General features: G+C 36.8%; 2 protein-coding genes across 7 annotated transcripts in view; both read left to right on the top strand.

Moving 5' to 3' along the window:
- The window catches only part of SORCS1 (sortilin related VPS10 domain containing receptor 1), a 719989-nt gene that overhangs the window by 212263 nt on the left and 487670 nt on the right, over positions 1 to 20056 (top strand). The window lies entirely within an intron of this gene.
- LOC118828636 (40S ribosomal protein SA-like) lies at positions 2901 to 3889 on the top strand. The gene has a single exon (XM_036735442.1). It carries the CDS (start codon positions 2923 to 2925, stop codon positions 3808 to 3810), a length of 888 nt encoding a protein of 295 aa, XP_036591337.1. The 5' UTR covers positions 2901 to 2922; the 3' UTR covers positions 3811 to 3889.

Here is a 20056-nt window from a genome sequence, read left to right on the forward strand (position 1 = left end):
GGAAAGGATATGTTACAGGCAGTTACTATTGCTCCTTGCCTTCCAGGCCACAAATATGCACCATGATACATACCCTTAGTCTTCATAATTGGCCAAGGAGAAATATTCTTCATCCCAGTGCTGGCATTGGAAATGTACACCATCTCCCTTTACTGGCACCTAATCTACCCAGATAAAACAGTAGATAAAATGCTTTTGTTTCCAAAGAAGAAACTCTTCTTGGAACTGCTTGGTCCAGGCAGGGCCCAATTCCCATTGTCAAACACTTAGGGTGTTTATTAAAGGAACAGGAGATGGAGGGATGTTTCTCTTTTCCATCCCTTCGCCAGATGGTTTAATTGGATACATAATATTGGAAGTTCACAGAATGCAGAAGGGATTGGCAGATTGATGATTCCTCTTATTCCTCTCTAACAAGATAAAAAGAAAGTAAAATATGTTTGGAGGGGGAGAAATGCCTTTTCTCTCTATGTAGTTGGCTCTGTTATATCACGTACATGGAATACCTTGTGTGAAGCAAATCCGAAATATGAAAAAAAATATGTTTTTGCAAAATGGGTAAATTAGAGGATGATTTAGTTTTGCCAAACAAAATGAAACATTCCCTTAATTATAATGAGATTCCCCTAGAGTATTTTAAATAATTCAGTTTGCCAAGATTCAGTTTGCAAACAGCTTTTCTACAACTTTGTTTTTCTATAAAGTGAGGCATACTTCTTTGGAACTTCAGAACTGCTGGGTGCCAGTGGCATTTTGTTGACACCCCTACACCTATCACTGTGGCCAGCATAGAGACTGCTTATAATTATAAGAGATGTAAGAGAGAGGGCATGCTTTGATATAAGGGAGAGGGCAGTACATCAGAAGATGGGAACATGAAATCAGTCACTTAGTCATAGGACCTAGCTGACAAGTAATTGGTTTGAAACAAAAAACATAATATTCCCTGTTGCTGACACTATAGAGTCTAATTTGGGGAATATGGCATGCTGAAAATATATCATTTGCACAGCTATATTTTTAGCCAGCCCAGTGGGAGTGTGATTCATGTTTACTAATGTTGTTATCATGTAGATATGTCCTTGAGATTGCAGGATGACGCATATGTATAAATCAAGTTCCAGAATGTGTAGCTACAGTGTGCTCTTCTTTCTGTGCCTTATAAAACTCTGACATGAAACAGGAAAAAAGAGGTGAATTTTCTTACCTCAAACTGGCACCCAGTAGCCATTTCAGGAAAATTAAATTTGTTCAGGTCTTTGTATTGGAGCAATATTTTCAGCATTTTCTGGCCCTTCATTTTGGTTAGCTAGTGAGCCCCTGCTTTGGCAGTAAATTAGCATTTCTAATATGTGTTGTGGGTAGGGAGGAGGGTAGTGGGGGCAATACCTAATTATTCCAAAGGTAAAATTGCTCTATATTCCTGTGGCCTCCCTTTGGGATTATTATTATAATGTTTTAGTGAGACTCCCTGCTCTTTATGGTTCTCCTTTTTATAATTGATTAAAATGCTTCAGTACACTTAAATATTCAGTCCTTCATTGTGTTCCAGTTCTCTTGTCATTTAAAGAGCTTTGCTAGTTAGCCATCAGCCCAAGGAGTGGGTATAAGCCATTAGTTCAGGCATTTATAATTCCTTAATGACTAGTCCCATTACATCTCTCTCACATAACCGTTAATTATTACCCTACTTAGGATAGACAAGCTAAGCAGGAGCCATTGTTGGCTACCATTTTGATTGCAAGAAATTTTCCATTTGGTATCCAACTGGCAGGATGTCTAGCATCTTCTGGCTCATTTGGATGAGTCATTGATACTAAAGTCACACTTTCATTTCTTCTGCTACGGAACCTATTGTTTGTGTGCCTACTCTAGTATTTGGGGAGAAAAGCAAATACAAATGCAAGAAAAAATGTATATTAAGACCTTCTTTTCTAAGGGTTATTCTAGTTCTGGTATTCCATAATTATAATTCTTCTGAGTGTACAAATACACATACGTACACATATACATATATGTATGTGTCATGTTATTCATAAGAATGACCATTGATGGGGATAACTGCATTTCAAAGTCAATAAGCCTTGATTATTATAAGAATATTAGTTGTACAGAGGCAAAAATCCTGTTAGGAGGTGATCAAACCTTCCCTAAGCCATCTATTTGGATCTTTGATTATAGTCACTTATAACTCTGTAAAAAAGATAAGTACTCTTCCATGGAATATGTGTTTTCAGCCTTTAGAACCTGATATAGCAGTGCTTATCAGCTTCTAAAGCACTGTATATCTAGATTTGCTTTGCTTAAAGACAGGATTCACATAAATATCCTGATTTTATCTTTTTAGAACTGGTCCAAGGATAGTCCAAATGGTCAAACATTAGTGCTCCATGTTTCTCCTCTGAAGTTACACTATTACAAGGGTCTGTGCGGCTGTGTGTCAGCAGGGGAATTGAACCCTAGCTTAGGGTTTAAGCTCTTAGAATCTATTGTGATGTACCTCTCTACCACTGTGTTCAGCAAACTGGAAGCTGGCAATCTTATGGTTTCAGGTATGTGAGCAAGAATGAGAGGAAGCCTTGTCTTCTATGGTCCTGGATAGATATGTGGCTGGAATAGATAATGAACCAAAGCTAAATGTTGTGACTTCAGCATCTGATCACTTTAAGAAATCAGAGACAGAGGAAAGAAAAACTCTTAAGAAACAGAGGACGGAGAACTTTTCTAAACAGTTCAAGGCCTTAAAAAAGTTCAGTTCAGCTAGATTTCAGGAAACAGTAAAAACTGGAGGGAAAAGAAAGGTTCTCACCCCCTCTTTTTCTTCTTTAAAGTATGAACTTAGCCTTTCCGCGCTGACCCGAAGAGGGTTCCATACGGCGTTGTTCTCGGTTTCTGTCGTAACTTTAAAGGGAAACTTTCACAATGTCCGGAGCCCTGGATGTCTTGCAGATGAAGGAGGAGGATGTCCTCAAATTTCTTGCTGCAGGAACCCATTTGGGTGGCACCAATTTGGACTTCCAGATGGAACAGTATATCTACAAAAGGAAGAGTGACGGTACCTACATCATTAACTTGAAGAGAACTTGGGAAAAGCTTTTGCTGGCAGCTCGTGCTATTGTTGCCATTGAAAACCCAGCCGATGTTAGTGTCATCTCATCCAGGAACACTGGCCAGCGAGCTGTTCTGAAATTTGCTGCTGCCACTGGCGCTACACCTATTGCTGGACGTTTCACACCGGGCACCTTCACTAACCAGATTCAGGCAGCTTTCAGGGAGCCTCGCCTCTTGGTGGTCACTGATCCTCGGGCAGATTACCAGCCTCTGACTGAAGCATCGTATGTTAACCTCCCAACCATTGCACTGTGCAACACAGACTCTCCACTTCGCTATGTGGATATTGCCATTCCATGTAACAGCAAGGGGGCTCACTCAGTGGGTCTGATGTGGTGGATGCTGGCCCGTGAAGTCCTGCGTATGCGTGGTACCATCTCTCGTGAACACCCGTGGGAGGTTATGCCTGATCTTTACTTCTACAGGGATCCAGAGGAGATTGAAAAGGAAGAGCAGGCCGCAGCTGAGAAGGCAGTGACAAACGAAGAGTTTCAGGGTGAATGGACCGCACCTGCCCCAGAATTCACTGCTACTCAGCCGGAGGTGGCGGATTGGTCTGAGGGAGTACAGGTGCAATCTGTGCCCATTCAACAGTTCCCCACCGAAGATTGGAGTGCTCAGCCGGCTACTGAGGACTGGTCTGTGGCTCCTACTGCTCAGGCCACTGAATGGGTAGGAACTACCACAGAGTGGTCTTAAGTTTTGCCCCAGATGCTCTAATAGTGTTGGAAAAATGCTGATGGAAAATAAACATTGGTTTCTTACAAAAAAAAAAAAATAAAGTATGAACTTATCGGCTGATTCTTGAAAGTATGCATTGTTTTTTGCTTACATTTCCACATTTCATAGAATGACACACTGTGAAATCTCAACCTTAGCTGCCTTGGCTAATGAATATAGGGTATGTCCAAAAAAAAAATCTTAATTTTTATCATGGAAAACAGAACTATTACTACATTATACATGTAATATATATGTACTTGCGTATGTATATATAATATACATAGATTATGGGCATGTAAATTAACAAAAATTCAAAAGTAAACAAAATGTGAATTAGTTATTTTTGGAACTATACAGTATGTTTTCCTTGAGTAGATCTCAGTAATGAAATTTTTTGCTATTAAAACATGCTTTGAGCCATCATGGACTCTGAAGTCCAAGGACACGCCCTAATACTTTTTACTGTGTATGACTTGGATTAGATGCTCTGTCCTTACAAAAGGAGAAAAATGTTATTACTATGACTAACTAATGCCTTTAATAAGATTTATAGCATCAAAAGTGAGAGCTTTAAAAAAAATAGAATTTGATAGACTGTAAACCCCATGAAGGGAGTACCTACTAAACTCTGAGAACTCTCAATGGATGACTGATGCTATTTTATTTATTTTGTTCTAAAATCTTTATATGTAATAGATTCTAGGAAAGTCAGGTGACTGAGATAAGAAAAGTAAAGACACTTCTAACAAATGCTAAGACCTAGTCAACTGATTGATAATAACTTATATTTTTATAGCTCTTTAAGTTTTATCAAGCACTTTCCTCACAATAGCCATGTCTCATAGATAATGAGATGTGTCCCATTTTATTCATGGGAAAATTCAGACCTCAAGAAGTCAAGGACCTTGTCTAGAGTCCTATACCTAGTTAGTGTCAGAGCTAGGACTCTAATCTAAACCTTTTTACTCCCATGACTGATACTCTTTTCACTATATTGCAAAACTTAAACAGACCCTCTAGTATCTTCCTTTCTTTGGACTTTTTTTTTCCTTTCCTGAACATTTGACTTATGGTGGCCTGAATTATTGTTAATGTCTCTGATCATCAGCAAAATGAAAAAAAGCTTCTCCAAGATGCAACTAACATTTTTTTTTCTAAAACAGCATGAGATTATAAGCTCTTTGAGAGCAAGAATCATTTTTTTTTGCCCAGTGTCTAGCACAGATCTGGGATGATGATAGATATTAAATAGATATTTCAACAAATCAATAGAACTCTCTGAGATAATATTACTGAATCTACTAGAACAAGCAGATGCTGATGCTCTCTGTTGGTCTAGGGTTATAATTGAGAGACACATAAAGAATGCCCTGAAATAAATCATATGTATCAATTATAATAGGTAGTTATTTTATCAGTGCTTTTTTTCATTCTAAAATAACATTAGGGTTTGTTCTCCTAGATTATACCATAGCCTCTTTGTTAAGTGGTTCTTACATTACTTGACTCTTCACAATTTATTTGCAATCACCATTAACCAAGAATCATTATTATTTGATTATATGCCTTCTGCCATTATTAAAAATACTTCACTTGATCCAGCTGTCACTTCTGTCTTCTACATTTCACCTCATTTCCTATCTAAACTCTTTGCAAAGGCCATCTATAGTTAATATTTTCACTTATGCTCTGCTCACTCTCTTCTAAACTCTGAAGTCTGATTCACTATTCAACTGAAACTTCTGTCTTCAAATTTGTAACAATAATGTTGCCAGCAGCTGTTGTGGAGGTATAAGATGAATAACACCAGCATACAGGAGGGCTGCTAGCACAGGTTCTTTGATCTGCTTTTCTAAGGAAAGGAACTTTAAGGTGTTAACAATCTCACTTTAATTAAACATACATATACCATTCACTTACTTCAGAGGGAAAAGCCAGCACCCTGAACTTCAGAGCAAATACAAACAGAAATTACAAACAGAGACAATATAAGCAGACCAAATCATAATACATAATTATCAGAAAAGCATCAACATCCTGGTTTTTCAAAGCTGGGAGGCTCTTAACAATGGCTACCTAGAGTCTCATCTGGTCAAATCACATGACACTCTTCCAGTGAGTGAGAACCCCAAGCAAAATGCTAACCTCTGAATTTATATACCCTGTTCAGGGTCAAAGGACATTACAACCATGGAACTCAAACCTATGTGAACTGGGCTTTCCCTTGACTTAAGCAGGTCATCAAAGACTCCAGATTGAATCAAAGAAACAAAGGCCAGACTCATCAAAGGCACTTGATTACCTAAGGGCTCCTAATGAGAAAATAATTAAAAAACCTTAATTACCATAGCAAAAGTTATTAGTGATCTTTTTAAAAGAAATATTTATTTACTTTTAACATTCATGCAATAATCTCTTAATTGCCAAATCTATTGACCTTTCCTCAACATTCATCCTTCATTCAATGATCAGTGAATCAGTGAACATTTATTAAGTGTCCATGTACCAGATACTCTGCTAAGTGCTGGAGATACAAAAAGAAGCAAAAAGATAGTCCTTGACCTCAAAGGGTTTATAATCTAAAAGAGGAGATAATATACAAACAAATATATGCAAGTCAAGCTATATACAAGATAAATAGGAAAAATTAAAAGAAGGAAAACTTTGGAATTAAGAGTTGTTGGAGAAAACTTCCTGTAGCAGGTAGGATTTTAGTTGGGACTTAAAGCAATTCAAGGAGATAAGTATTTGGATCAGAGGAGGCAGAATGTTCCAGACACGGTGCACAGCCAGAGCAAATACCTGGAGGCAAGAGATGGAGTCTCTTGTTCATGGAACAGAAGGAGGTTGGTGTCTCTGGATCAGAGTATGCAGCCTTTGGCATTGTCAGTCACCCTTGTCGGCTGGATCTTCTCTCTTGTCTTAAGGTTTTTGGAACACTGCCCTTTTCTCGTTTTTCTTCTTCCTCTATGACCACTCCTCAGTATCTTTTACTAGACCTTCCTATAAATTATACCCACTAACTGTGATTATATCTCAAGGCTTCATACTAGATTCTCTTTATTTCTCCTCAATGCTGTCTTACTTGGTGATCTCATTAATTTCTATTGGTTCCATTATCATCTCTATACAGATAACTATCAGATGTATTTATCCAACCCTAAACTCTCTCATGAACTCCAATCCCATATCACCAACTGTCTTTTGGACATCTCCAACTGGGTTGTAGATGTCTCAAACTCCACAAGTCTGAAACAGAATTTCCAAGCCTTTTCTTTTTTCAGTTTATCAATTACTGTCAAAGGTACCACCATTCTCTTAGTAACCCAGGTTTACAACTTCTGTGTCATCCTTGACTCCTCAGTGGTACTTACCTTATATATCCAATCTGTTTCCAAATCTTGTAACTGCTTCCTTCATTATATCTCTCATGTACCTCCAATTCTCTCCTTTTACCTTACCACCACTATTGCAACAGCCTGCTGGTTAGACCCTCTGCCTTAAGTCTCTTCCTACTCAAGATCATCCTCCTTTTGGCTGCTGAAGTCATCTTGCTAAAGCACAAGTCTTACCATGTCACCTCTCCAGCAACTGGAGTCAATAAACTCCAACGGAGGTGATGACACTGTAGCACTTTTAGGTTTATAAAGCGCTTTACAAATATTAACTCATTTTATCCTCACAACGACTCCTTGAGGTAGGTCCTATTATAATTCCCATTTTATAGATAAGGAAATTGAGGCTGAGAGATTAAGTGATTTACCCAAGACCACACAGCTAATAAGCATTTAAGGGAAGATTTGAATTTAGGTCTTCCAGACTTGAAGTTCAGCACGTTATCTACTGTACTACCTACCTGGAGGCTCTCCATTCTCTCCAGGATCAAATATAAAATGCTCCATTTGGCTTTTAAAGACCTTCACAATCTTAAGCTATCTTGCATTTTGTTGTTGTTCAATCTTTTCAGTCCTGTGTTACTCTCCGTGACTCCATTTGTGGTTCTCTTGGTAAAGATTTTGGAGTAGTTTGCCATTTCCTTCTTTAGCTTATTTTACAGATGAAGAACTGAGGCAGGCAAAGTTTAAGTGACTTGCCCAAATGTCACACAGCTACTAAGTGTCTGAGGCTGGGCTTGAACTCAGGAAGGCTGATCTTCCTAACTCCAGACCTGGCACTCTATCCACTGCGCCACCTAACTGCCCCATTTTACATTTTGCTACCCATTATATACTCAATAATCCATACATATTGGCGTTTGGATCTCTTGCACATAATGCCACATCTCCTGTCTGTGGCCTTTCTCTGGCTGTCGCCCATTCTTGGAATATTCTTCATCTTCATCTTCGCTTCCTGATTTCTTTGGCTTTCTTCAAGACCCAGCTGAAATCCCACTATCCCATTCTTCTCTTCCTCACTGTCATATCTTCCTTCTCATATTGCCTCCTATTTATACTATATGTCTTATATGACCATAGTTCTTTGCATGCTGTATCACCCATTAGAATATGAGCTTCTTGAGTCTAGAGACAATTTTGTGCCCCTTTGTATCATCAGTGCTTAGCATAGTGCCTGGCACATAGTATGCACTTAATAAATGTTTGTTGCCTGACTAACTCACATAGAGTCAACCAATATGCCTTTATTCAGAACCTATTATGTGCCAGGTACTACTCTGTTAGGCACTGGAAATAGAAAGATAAAAATTAAACATTTCCTGCCCTCAAGAAACTTACGTTCTATGAGCATATGCAAAATATTTATCTGTCTATCTATCTATATGTATATATCAATATCTTTGAATAAAAGGTAATTTGCTGAGGGAAAGGCACATTCTAAGATGGAGAGGTGAGAAAGAAATAAAATATAAGAATGAGTAACAAGCTAAATAAAAGCTCGAAGACAGGAGACAGCGTGTCTTTTATGAAATACATCAAGAGGCTAATTATTTTTGTTTTGCTTTTTTTTGAATAATAAAATATATGAAAGTAAATAATGTCTAATAAGGCTAGAGAGGTAGCTTGACATTAGAATGTAAAAGGCTTAGAATTATAAAGAGAAGAGTTTGCATTTTACCCTAGAGGTAATAGCCACTAGAGTTTATCAGGTAGCAGAAAATCATGTTGAAACCTGTACTTTAGTGAAGTTGAATATAATTTACTATACTAATACAGGTGCAGGGATTACTCTAAACTCACTCTTCCAAAGTGAAGCCTGTTATATCTTCTTCCATTAAGGTTCTAGGAGTACTCCTTGATAGGCTAGGTGGATATTTCTTTAATGCTGGAGCCCCCATTCCAATTGTTTCTCCTACTGCCAGCCTCCAGAAATTTATACGCATGTTCTATTTAACCAACTAATTTTTTTTAGCTTCTACAAAGGTATACTCTTAGAAGAAAACAAGAACAGAAATATAAACCTTTCCAGTCTCCTCAAAAAAAAAAATAAACTAGAGGTATGACACTGACCCCTACTACCTTGCATTTAGACTTGCATTTAACACAGTTTCTATATAGCATTTCTCCACCAAGTTCTCTTTTCAATATGGCATGACTTATGGATGGTTAATTAGTCTATGTCTCTGCTACTGCTGGGTTAGATCCTGAAGGTAAATCTGTGGGAACTCAATGCTGTGTTCTCTGACTGCCACAAATCTGGATTTTGCTCATGTGTCTTTGGATGGCTTGCTCTCCTGACTTTCCAAAGCTCACAGGTTCACAGCCTTCTCAGTTCTCCTTTATCTAAAGTAATAAATAGCAAACACAAAGTTTTAAAGATTAGAGACCCATATTCATGGCCATAGGTCAGCCTAAGATGGGGAGGACAAAAGATCTCTCCTGTTCAGAGGTTCTTAACCTGGGTTCAATGAACTTGTTTGTTTTTAAAAATTATTTTCATAATTATATCAAGAGAATCACTTTCCTTTGTAATACTTTGTATTTTATTTCATGTATTTAAAAAGATCATTCTAAGAAGTTTGTGAGCTTCCAGACTACCAAAAGGGTCAATGACACAAAAATAGTCAGAAACTCTTGCCTTATATCATTATTATTTTCCCAAATAGCAGCTAGTCAGGAAAGACTGACCAAGGCCAAGCTCTAGCTAATTAGTACATTTGTTTATTTAGTTTTCAATATCCATTTTAGAAGATTTGAGTTCTAAATGTTTCCCCCTCCATCCCTTACCCAAGATGGCATGCAGTCTGATACAGGCTACATGTGTACGATCATATTAAACCTATTTCCACATTAGTCACGTTGTAAAAGCAGAAGCAGAGCAAAAGGGAAAAACTACAAGAAAGAAAAAAAAGAGGGAGAAAATAGAATGCTTAGATCTGCATTCAGACTCCATAGTTCTTTTTCTGGATGTGGGTAACATTTTCTGTCATGAGTCTTTTGGAATTGTCTTAGATCACTGCATTGCTGAGAAGAGCTTAAGTCTCTCAAAGATGGTCATCACATAGTATTTCTGTTATCATGTACAGTGTTGTCATGGCTCTGCTTACTTCACTCGGCATCAATTCATCTAAGTCTTTCCAGGTTTTTTCTGAAATGTGCCTGCTCATAATTTCTTATGGAAAAATAGCATTCCATCACATTCATATACCACAACTTGTTCAGCCATTCCCCAACTGATCGGCATCCTCGCAATTTCCGATTCTTTGCCATAGAGCTGTACATGTGGGTCCTTTTCCCTTTTTTGTGATCTCTTTGGGATACGGACCTAGTAGTGATATAGCACAATCAAAGGGCATGCATAATTTTATACCCCTTTGGGTATAATTCCAAATTTCTGTCCAGAATGTTTAGATCAGATCACAACTCCACTAACAATGCATTAGTGGTCTAATTTTCCCACATTGTCTCTAACATTTATCATTTTCCTGTTTTGTCAGTTAGCCAATCTGATAGGTGTGATGCAGTGCCTCAGAGTTGTTTTGATTTGCATTTCTCTAATCAATGGTGATTTAGAGCATTTTTTAACATGACTATGGATAGCTTTAATTTCTTCTTCTGAAAACTGCCTGTTCATATCCTTTGACCATTTATCAGTTGGAGAATGGCTTGTATTCTTACAGATTTAGTTCAGTTCTCAGTTCTCTATATATTTTGGAAAATGAGGCCTTTATCAGAGACACTAGCTGTAAAAATTGTTTGCCAGCTTTCTGCTTCCCTTCTAGTCTTGGTTGCATTGGCTTTGTTTGTGCAAAACCTTTTAATTTAATGTAATCCAAATTATCTATTTTGCATTTCATAATATTCTCTATCTCTTGTTTGGTTATAAATTCTTCTATTCTCCATAGATCTGATAGGTAAACTATTCTTTGCCCTCCTAATTTGCTTATAATATCACCCTTTGTGTCTAAATTGTGTGCCCATTTTGACCTTATCTTGGTATACGGTACAAAATGTTGGTTTTTGCCTAGTTTCTGCCATACTGTTTTCCAGTTTTCCCAGCAGTTTTTTTTTTTTTGGTGTCAAATAGTGAGTTTTTATCCCAGATGGTAGAGTCTTTGGGTTTATCAAACAGTATATTATTATAGTCATTGACTACTGTATCTTGTACCTAACCTATTCCACTGATCCACCAGTCTATTTCTTAGCCAGTACCCAGCAGTTTTGATTATTGCTGTTTTATAATTCAGTTTTAGATCTCATACAGCTAGGCCAGCTTCCCTTGCATTTCTTTTCATTAATTCCCTTGATATTCTGGACCTTTTGTTCTTCCAGATGAATTTTGTCATAATTTTTTCTAGCTCTATAATTTTTTTTTGGAGTTTGATTGGTATGGCACTGAATAAGCAAATTGGTTTAGGGAGAATTGTCATTTTTATTATATAAGCTTGGTCTACCCATGAGCAACTGATTCTTTTCCAGTTATTTAGATCTGACTTTATTTGTGTGAAAAGTATTTTGCAATTGTATTCATATAGTTCCTGGGTTGGTCTTTGCAGTTAGGATCCCAAATATTTTGTTTTGTCTACAGTTACTTTAAATGGAGTTTCTCTATCTCTTGTTTCTGGGCTTTGTTAGTAATATGTAGAAATGCCAATTATTTATGTGGGTTTATTTAATATCCTGCAACTTTGCTAAAGTTGTTAATTATTTCAAGTAGTTTTTTAGTTGCTCCTCTAAGATTCCCTAAGTATACCATCCATCATATCTTCAAAGAGTGACAGTTTTGTTTCTTCATTGCCTATTCTAATTCCTTCAATTTCTTTTTCTTCTTTTATTGCTAAAGCAAACATTTCTAATACAATATTGAATAAGAGTGGTGATAATGGATATCCTTGTTTCACTCCTGAACTTATCGGAAATGCCTCTATCTTATTCCCATTACATATAATGCTTGCAGATTGTTTTTAGATAGATGCTACTTATCATTTTAAGGAAAACTCCATAGATTCCTATGCTCTCTTGTGCTTTTTAATAGGAATGAGTGTTGTATTTTGTCTTTTTTTTTTTTGGAAGGGGGAAGGCAAGGCAATTGGGATCAAGTGACTTGCCCAAGGTCACACAGCTAGTAAGTGTGTCAAGTGTCTGAGGCCAGATTTGAATTCAGGTCCTCCTGACTCCAGGGCCAGTGCTGTACTCACTGTATCATCTAGCTGCCCAAGTGTTGTAATTTGTCAAAAGCTTTTTCTGCATCTATTGAGATAATCATATGATGTATGTTAATTTTGTTATTGATATGGTTGGTTATCCTGATAGTTTTCCTAATATTGAACTAGCTCTACATTCCTGATATAAATCCCACCTGGTCATGGTGTATTTTGTTAAGTTGCAGTAATCTCTTTTCTAATATTTTATTTAAAATTTTTGCATCCATATTCGTTAGGGAAATTGGTCTATAATTTTCTTTCCCTGTTTTGGCTCTTCCCAGTGTGGGTATCAGCCCCATATTTGTATCATAAAAAAAAATGGTAGGATTGCTTTGCCTATTTTTGCAAATAGTTTATGTAGTATTGGAGTTAATTGTTCTTTAAATGTTTGGTAAATTAGTGCCTTTTGAATGTATCCCAATTCTGGTCCCATAGCAAATAAAAAAGTCTTGTCCGTACTACATAGTCAATGGACTGGAACCAATTTCATAATTTCTGCTCATGCTCCAACATCTGAGTAGGTATTGCATCACCTAAGTATAGTGAGCATGCTTATAAGGATTGGGATTATTAACCAGCCCCTACTAATAATTGCCACTAACATTTATATAGTGTGTACTATGTGCCACAAACTGTGCTACATTCTTTATAATTTTTATTTCCTTTGATTCTCACAACAAACATAGAAAAGAGGTGCTATTATTATCCCCCTGTTATAGTTGAAAAAACCAAGGCAAACAATAGTTAAATGACTTGCCCAGGGTCTCAAGGCTACTAAGTGTCTGAGGCTAGATTTGAACTCAAACATTCCTCATTCTAGGCCTGGTACTTTACCTAACCATTCCTTGTTTTCTCCTAAACCTTACAGAGGTTAGGAGAAAAAACCCATGGTTCCTACCTTATGAGTGTGCCATCTAATTTCATGGTCTGGGTTTGTACTGGAAAAAAATGATGAGAATTAAGAACCCTTCATTTGTCACTCACAACACTTCTATGATGGGTGACAGGCAACCTTTTCCTGAAGCTGAACAATGAGAGCCATAAGTCTAGTATTTCCTTTGCTCAGTTCTATCTTTCCCCCCAAAATCCTATTGCTGAGCATGAGATGAACCAGTTAACAGTTACAGTTTAAAAACAAAAACATCATTAGCAACCAGTGCTAACTATTCTAGCATCCAACATTTGGTGCTTTTTAACAAAACTTGCTGTCTCTTCTGATTTTTTTTAAAGGTCTCTTCTTTCTGACTGACAACATAAACACATTTTCTGGAACACCAAGTTCCACAGAGAATAGACCTTTAACATGCATTTTTATCTCCTATCTGAATTGTGGCCTTTTGATTGGCTTGAATCTCTTTAAGCTTGTTAAAGGATTCCTTTAGATTTACCACCCCAGTCTACATAAACAAATAAAACCTTTAGTTCCTGGTTCAAGAAACTAGCTCAAATAGAGCAAAAATGAAAGTGTTTTTTTTGTGGGTGAGTGGGGTGGGTGTGGGATAAAGAGTTAAATCGGAAGAACAGGAAATTGATGGCCTATTAGCAGTGGTAATTTTCCTCCCTGAATTATTGACAACATGTGACATTACAACTTTACAAATTACAATCTATAAACAGCTTAGAAAATATGACCTTTGCATTACAATTGGTCTCACGATGCCTTCAGCTTATTACAAACAGCTGCCACCAGCACATTTTCCTGGAGGCTGAGGGAGGTGACGGGGATGCCCATAACTGGAGATCTTTTCACTACCCAGAGAAAGCTCAGCAAAGTCATTTTTCTGGGAAAAGGGATGAACTATGAGTGACAGGACAACTTCTCTGCCAGAGTGAAAGTATTAGAATTTTGCTTGTCATTGATTTACAGTCACAAGACAGAAAGAACTAATTAACTGAAGGTAGTTGACTTTGCACTTTTTCTCTCCAGCCTTTAAAATTGCTTTTAACTAGGCATTCATAAACAAGGCCAGGAACTCACTGAATGGTCTTTACTGTTCCTTTCCTCTTACTATTGTTCCTCAATGTGGAATGCAGGTGAGAATCTCAATGCTACATTTTCAATGCTCTATGGATTGGAGAATTAATAACTGTTAAACCTTTTTTTTAAAATGGTACAAAATCAAATTATACCTCTGGGTTTATAGGTTATTTGGCAAACTAAATATAGGGTTTCCAACACTTTAGTGTTGACAGCTTTTTTGATATGCTACAATGCATTGTGTAATGCTGAAAAGTATCTATCTCTATATGCATATATATGTATATACACACATATACCCATGTATACATACATATGATACATATTTACACATACATGATGGGATGATATGATGATAATGGTATTGACAGTATTTATTTTATATACTTAACATAGTTATAAAATGAAAAATATGTAAAATAGTATGTATCCATGTGTATATATGTGTCTGGGTATCTATCTATCTCTCTCTCTCTCTCTCTACCTACCTATCTTATCACTGTCATTATCATCATCATATCATCCTATCATCAGTCATACCAATGGTGGTAGGCATGTACCTTTTCTCCTATGATCTCTCTCTGTCTCTCTCATTCTCTCTCTGTCTCTCTCATTCTCTCTCTGTCTCTCTCTCTTTCTTTCTCTCTCAGTCCCTCTCCCTCTCCCTCCCTCTCCCCACCTTATCCCCTTCTTTCTCTTCCCTTCCCTCCCCTTTTTCCAAAGCAGAGGCATATTTGTGCTTGTGGTTGCTATCCACCTTGAATAAATTACTATTTATCCCAGAGAAGATGGAACTACTATTTAGGTTCCTCTTTGTTATCTCAGCAAGGTACATGTCCTTCAGCAATGGCCAAAGTATATGTCACCCAGTTAGGAGTCAGAGTGCATGAATTGCTCCATCAGAAGTACCCTAGTCTAGCAATCATGAGTTTATTCTCATCTCTGCTACTTCAGTAATAATAAACTACGTGATTTAATGCTTGAGACGCTTTTCACTGGCTCATTGGTGAAGCTGCTCTTTCCCAGAAGATTCTGAGTTGTATCTATTTGAGATACATCCAAAGTCATCCAAAGGCAAGCAGAGTTCGCTTTCCATAGAAACCTTCAAAATGGTACAGGGGAAAACAGGCTCTCTCTTTGAGACTCATGAAGAGTTACAAGCTTGAGTCAGGTGAGAAGTCATTTCGCTTGTCTCAGAGCCTCTAGACCAGGAGGGCTTTATTTCTCCAGATGGATCACATCCATTGCAGCAGATCAGTGATCATATTTAAAAAAAATATTCTTAAAACAAAAATTCTTCTTTAGCTGAGATAATAGAAAAGACAGAAAAGTCACAACTTTATTTTTTCAGGCTTCACTTATTTTTTATGGCACTTTTGGTGAAAGTAGTTTTAAAATTGTAAACTGAGAAAATTTATTCCCAAGAGGAATTATAATTATTAGTATTATTGTTATTAATTTAATTATCATAATTTTCTGTGCAGTTTAGATAGAAACAGTCCTAGGATGAGTTGCTACCCTGCAATTATTCTTTTATATTTAACAATGTTATTATTATTCTAATATTGTTAATCTTATTCTTCTCATCTTTTTTTTATGGAATTCAGATAGAAAAGGTCTGAGGAAAGTCACTTTCCTGCTATTATTCTTTTATATTTAATGTTCTGCAGATTGTTGCGTGAGTGGAGAAAATGGCTGCTTTTTGTAATTGAGTGAATATTGGGTTGTAGGCTCATCTTCTGTAGACTAACAGAAAGCTTCTTTATGACAACTCCAATAGCAATCAGGATGACAAGGCTGGCATGTATCTTGTCCTGCTTCTACAGTGTTTTGCTTTCTTCCAGTAGGACTCAATATTTGAAATCTTTTCATCTCTTGTGGTTTGAAGTGGAGAGTATTTTGTATGGTGATATCTATTAAAAACATTGCTCTTCAATTTTTATGGATGAATGTTATGTCTGGGTAGTTGCCGGGAGACAGTTCTGTCTGAAATGATGCTCTATTTCCAGTAATTCTCTTTGTGAAATTCTCAGTTTGTACTTGTAGTATGGGGATTTGTCATCTGTTGGTTTGTAAAGGATAGTGAACTTATAGTATATAAATCTTGCCACGTAACTGTATCTTTCTAGGAATTTAGCAAAAACTAAATGTTTGCAAACTGCAGTGATATGTTACATAGTTTCCACTACTTCATCACAAATATTCATTAATCAGTAAATCAGGAGTCATTAAGAATGTCTCTTCTGTAATTTCTAGTGTCAATAATCTTTACCTGAATGTCCATAATAAACTTCCATTGTTTTTCATAAGCAAAACTGCATTACATTGTTCAGCCCTTAGCTTGATACTTCTTTACTAGAATATAGTATATATAATTGCTTTGTGAAATGAGGTTCTTTTGCTCCAAAATATTTTTGAAAAAAAAATTTAACCTGTTTATAATGTGCTCTGAGATTATCCATCATCTTTCTCCTCTTTTTTGTTGAGGAATTGCTAACCTTACCTTCTTAAGTTGATGAACCCTGTGTTTCCTTAATTTTTTTGCGTGTATTTTTGTTTGGATACTTTCTAAATCAATTGTCCATTTTACTATGCAGAAACTATGTGATAAGAATATTATTGTATAGGTATTAATTGCTTTAAATATATTCTACCCATTTGTATCCTAGAGCACAATGGGTGGAGTGTGACCAGAAAGGCCTTTGTTTTCCTTGAGTGACTCAGCTTACCTCATTGAGCCTCGCTGGGTGCTGGGGCTTCTCTTCCAGGGAAGGAAGCCCAGAGAGCATGCCAGGAAGCAGAGAACTTCCTGTGTGATGAGTCATGGGGCTGGCTGAGGGGAGGTGTTAGCTCCAGAGCCATGCCCTATTGGGTGTTAACCTAGTCTACCCTAGGGGGAGGGGCCAACTCAAGAACCAATCGAGCCTGGTCATTCAGGCAGCGCTTGATGATGTCAAAAACTCTATAAGAGGGGAGAGGACAGCTTGAAGAGTTCTCTTTCCTTTTCCGGTTGGTGTGGGAGCAGCGGCAAGCGTTACTCTGGGCCAGCTCTTGCTCTCGGACCAAGCCCGGATGTTGGTAACTATGAATTGTATTGGGTCTGTCTGTTGATATTTGTGATTTGTTTGTATTTTGGTTTTGAGGTTTTGGGTGCTGGTTCGATTCCCCCAAACTAAATGAATGTTCTGAACCTCAGGGTGCTGGCTTTTTCCCCTGAAGTAAGTGAATGAAACTGTATTTGGTCTGTCTCTTGATGCTTGTCTCTTTGCTCCCCTGAACTAACTGAATGCTAACTGAATGCTGGCGTTTTCCCCTGAACTAAATGAATGTTGTCTGTATGCTAACTGAATGCTGGATTAAAGTAAACTGGTCAACCCCTTCACCATGCTTTCCTTGTTTAAGCAGATAAAAAGAACCTGTGCTTTCCCGGCATCCCGGCAGCCTCCTGGGTGCCGGCAGCCTCCTGGGTGCTGGCTGTGGGGAGGATCTTATGCCCCCACAGAAGCTGCTAGCTGGGTTGTTAAAACTTATGCTTTGACTTCAGGATGCCATTCAGTCTTTTAGCATAAACAATTTTAGTTTTCTACTTGATAGCCTTTTATGCTTGATGTATTTTATCTGGAGAAGATCAAGATATTTGTAAGTACCAGCTTTCATTGCTTTAATAAAAACTCCAAAGTCATGCTCAAAGCTTCTTTGTCTGTCCTTTCTTGTTGTACATAATTAAGTATCTCATACTTATTGAGTACAGTGATATTTATATAAGGTGAAATAGCTGGGGTTTTTTTGTTGCAAACATACAACTTGATATAATCGATTATATCAAGTTATTAATATAAAATTTTAATATCATTCCCTCTGATTTGAAAGCCATATGGAAGTCTATTCAGGAGTGATTTGTAATGGGTTTCCTCGTAGACAGAACCATAATGGGCTAAAACTGTCTTCCTGAAAGATGTCATGCTTTATATCAAATATCCTTAACATTATTGTGTCAGACGTGTTTTTTTTAAAAGAGAACAATTTTTTTTTCATCTGGACAGCAGATACTCTGTTATTATTGATCTATTTTATATATTTTGCAGTATAGGATTAAGGTGTGAATACAAGACTGTCAATATCTTTGCAGTAGTCAATCAAGGTGATATACATATTATAGTGCTTTCAGGTAGCTTGTTCAGTAATCCTTGAATCAATAATGAGTTATTCTTTATAGTCTTGGAACTTTTTGACAGACACTTTTGGCTTCTCAGAGAATGTAGTTTGTTCTTATAGGAATTTATAAATTTTTTTCTGAGTGATGCAAACTCTGAATACTTTGTATAATGTACATAAACATGTAATTAGACTGTATTTGGAAGGATCCACTATTATGTTTTGTAATAAATATGTAATGTGATTTGTTAAGAAAAATTGGATCCGACTTACATCAGTGGGTAGATGATAAAGTGTTTTTCTAGTAACTCATGAATCCCTGTGAATTACTTGCTAAAATTCAGGAGTAAAATGAAAAGTCCTGGATGATATCCACATGAGTGCAATCAAGAATATACCCTCAAGAAATTGTTAAACAAATTTGTCAAACTAATATCTGAGTCATGTGAATTTCTTTATAGAAACATAGGAACTTATGATGACAATTCAGATCACTGCCACCAGAAATTACAGTTTTTCCTTAGGGAGCACAGATTTTTTAATTAATTAATTAATCGATTGATTAATTAATGCAGTTTTATGCAAAGAAGTGGTAGAAATTACTACTACCATCAGTACAGGCCACAAACATGTAGCACTTTCAAAATCCTAGAAAGATAAAACAATAATAAGGATTATATTCGGAAGCTTATTATCCTTCAGAAACTAATAGATAACAAAATCCCTGCACTACAACTGAGGATCTCAAAATATGTTTAAGAATTCAACAAATAAACTTGAACCAGAGCATTATCAAAATCAGAACTGTTGGGGCAGCTAGGTGGTGCAGTGAATAGAGCACCGGCCCTGGAGTCAGGAAGACCTGAGTTCAAATCTGGCCTCAGACGATTGACACTTACTAGCTGTGTGACCTTGGGCAAGTCACTTAAACCCAATTGCCCTTCCCCCCTCCAAGAAAAGAAAAAATTAGAGCCATAAAAAAAAAATCAGAACTGTTGTTGACCATCTTTCCAATATAACATTGATCCAGTAAAAGTTTTAAAATATTTTCAAAACATGCCTCCATGCCAAACACTCCTAACTTTCAAAATGCTTAGAATGGAAAAAAAAGAAAAAGAAAAAAAAGCCATGAATGAACAGGAAAGAATATGCCATCCACCTCATCTTTCCTGCTACTGGAGTTGCCCCTAAGATGATTCAGTGCTATAAACCTATAGATGATGACATCCCAAAATTTTCATTCAATTATGAAAAAAAAAATCAATTTTTGTTTCTTCCTGTGCAAAAGCTCAATAACATTGTACATAATGGACAAGAGTAGGATAGCAACTTATCCCAAAACAGTTTCTAGCTGAACTTCATCAAAAATAAAGCTAAGAAGAATGAAATAATAGCTAATCTATATATAGTGCTTTTACATTTTGCAAAGCCCTTTACATGCCATATATGTATGTGTAAACGTGTTATTTATAGAAAAAGATTTATACTAT

Source organism: Trichosurus vulpecula, chromosome 8 (assembly GCF_011100635.1).
Source record: "Trichosurus vulpecula isolate mTriVul1 chromosome 8, mTriVul1.pri, whole genome shotgun sequence".
NCBI lineage: Eukaryota > Metazoa > Chordata > Mammalia > Diprotodontia > Phalangeridae > Trichosurus > Trichosurus vulpecula.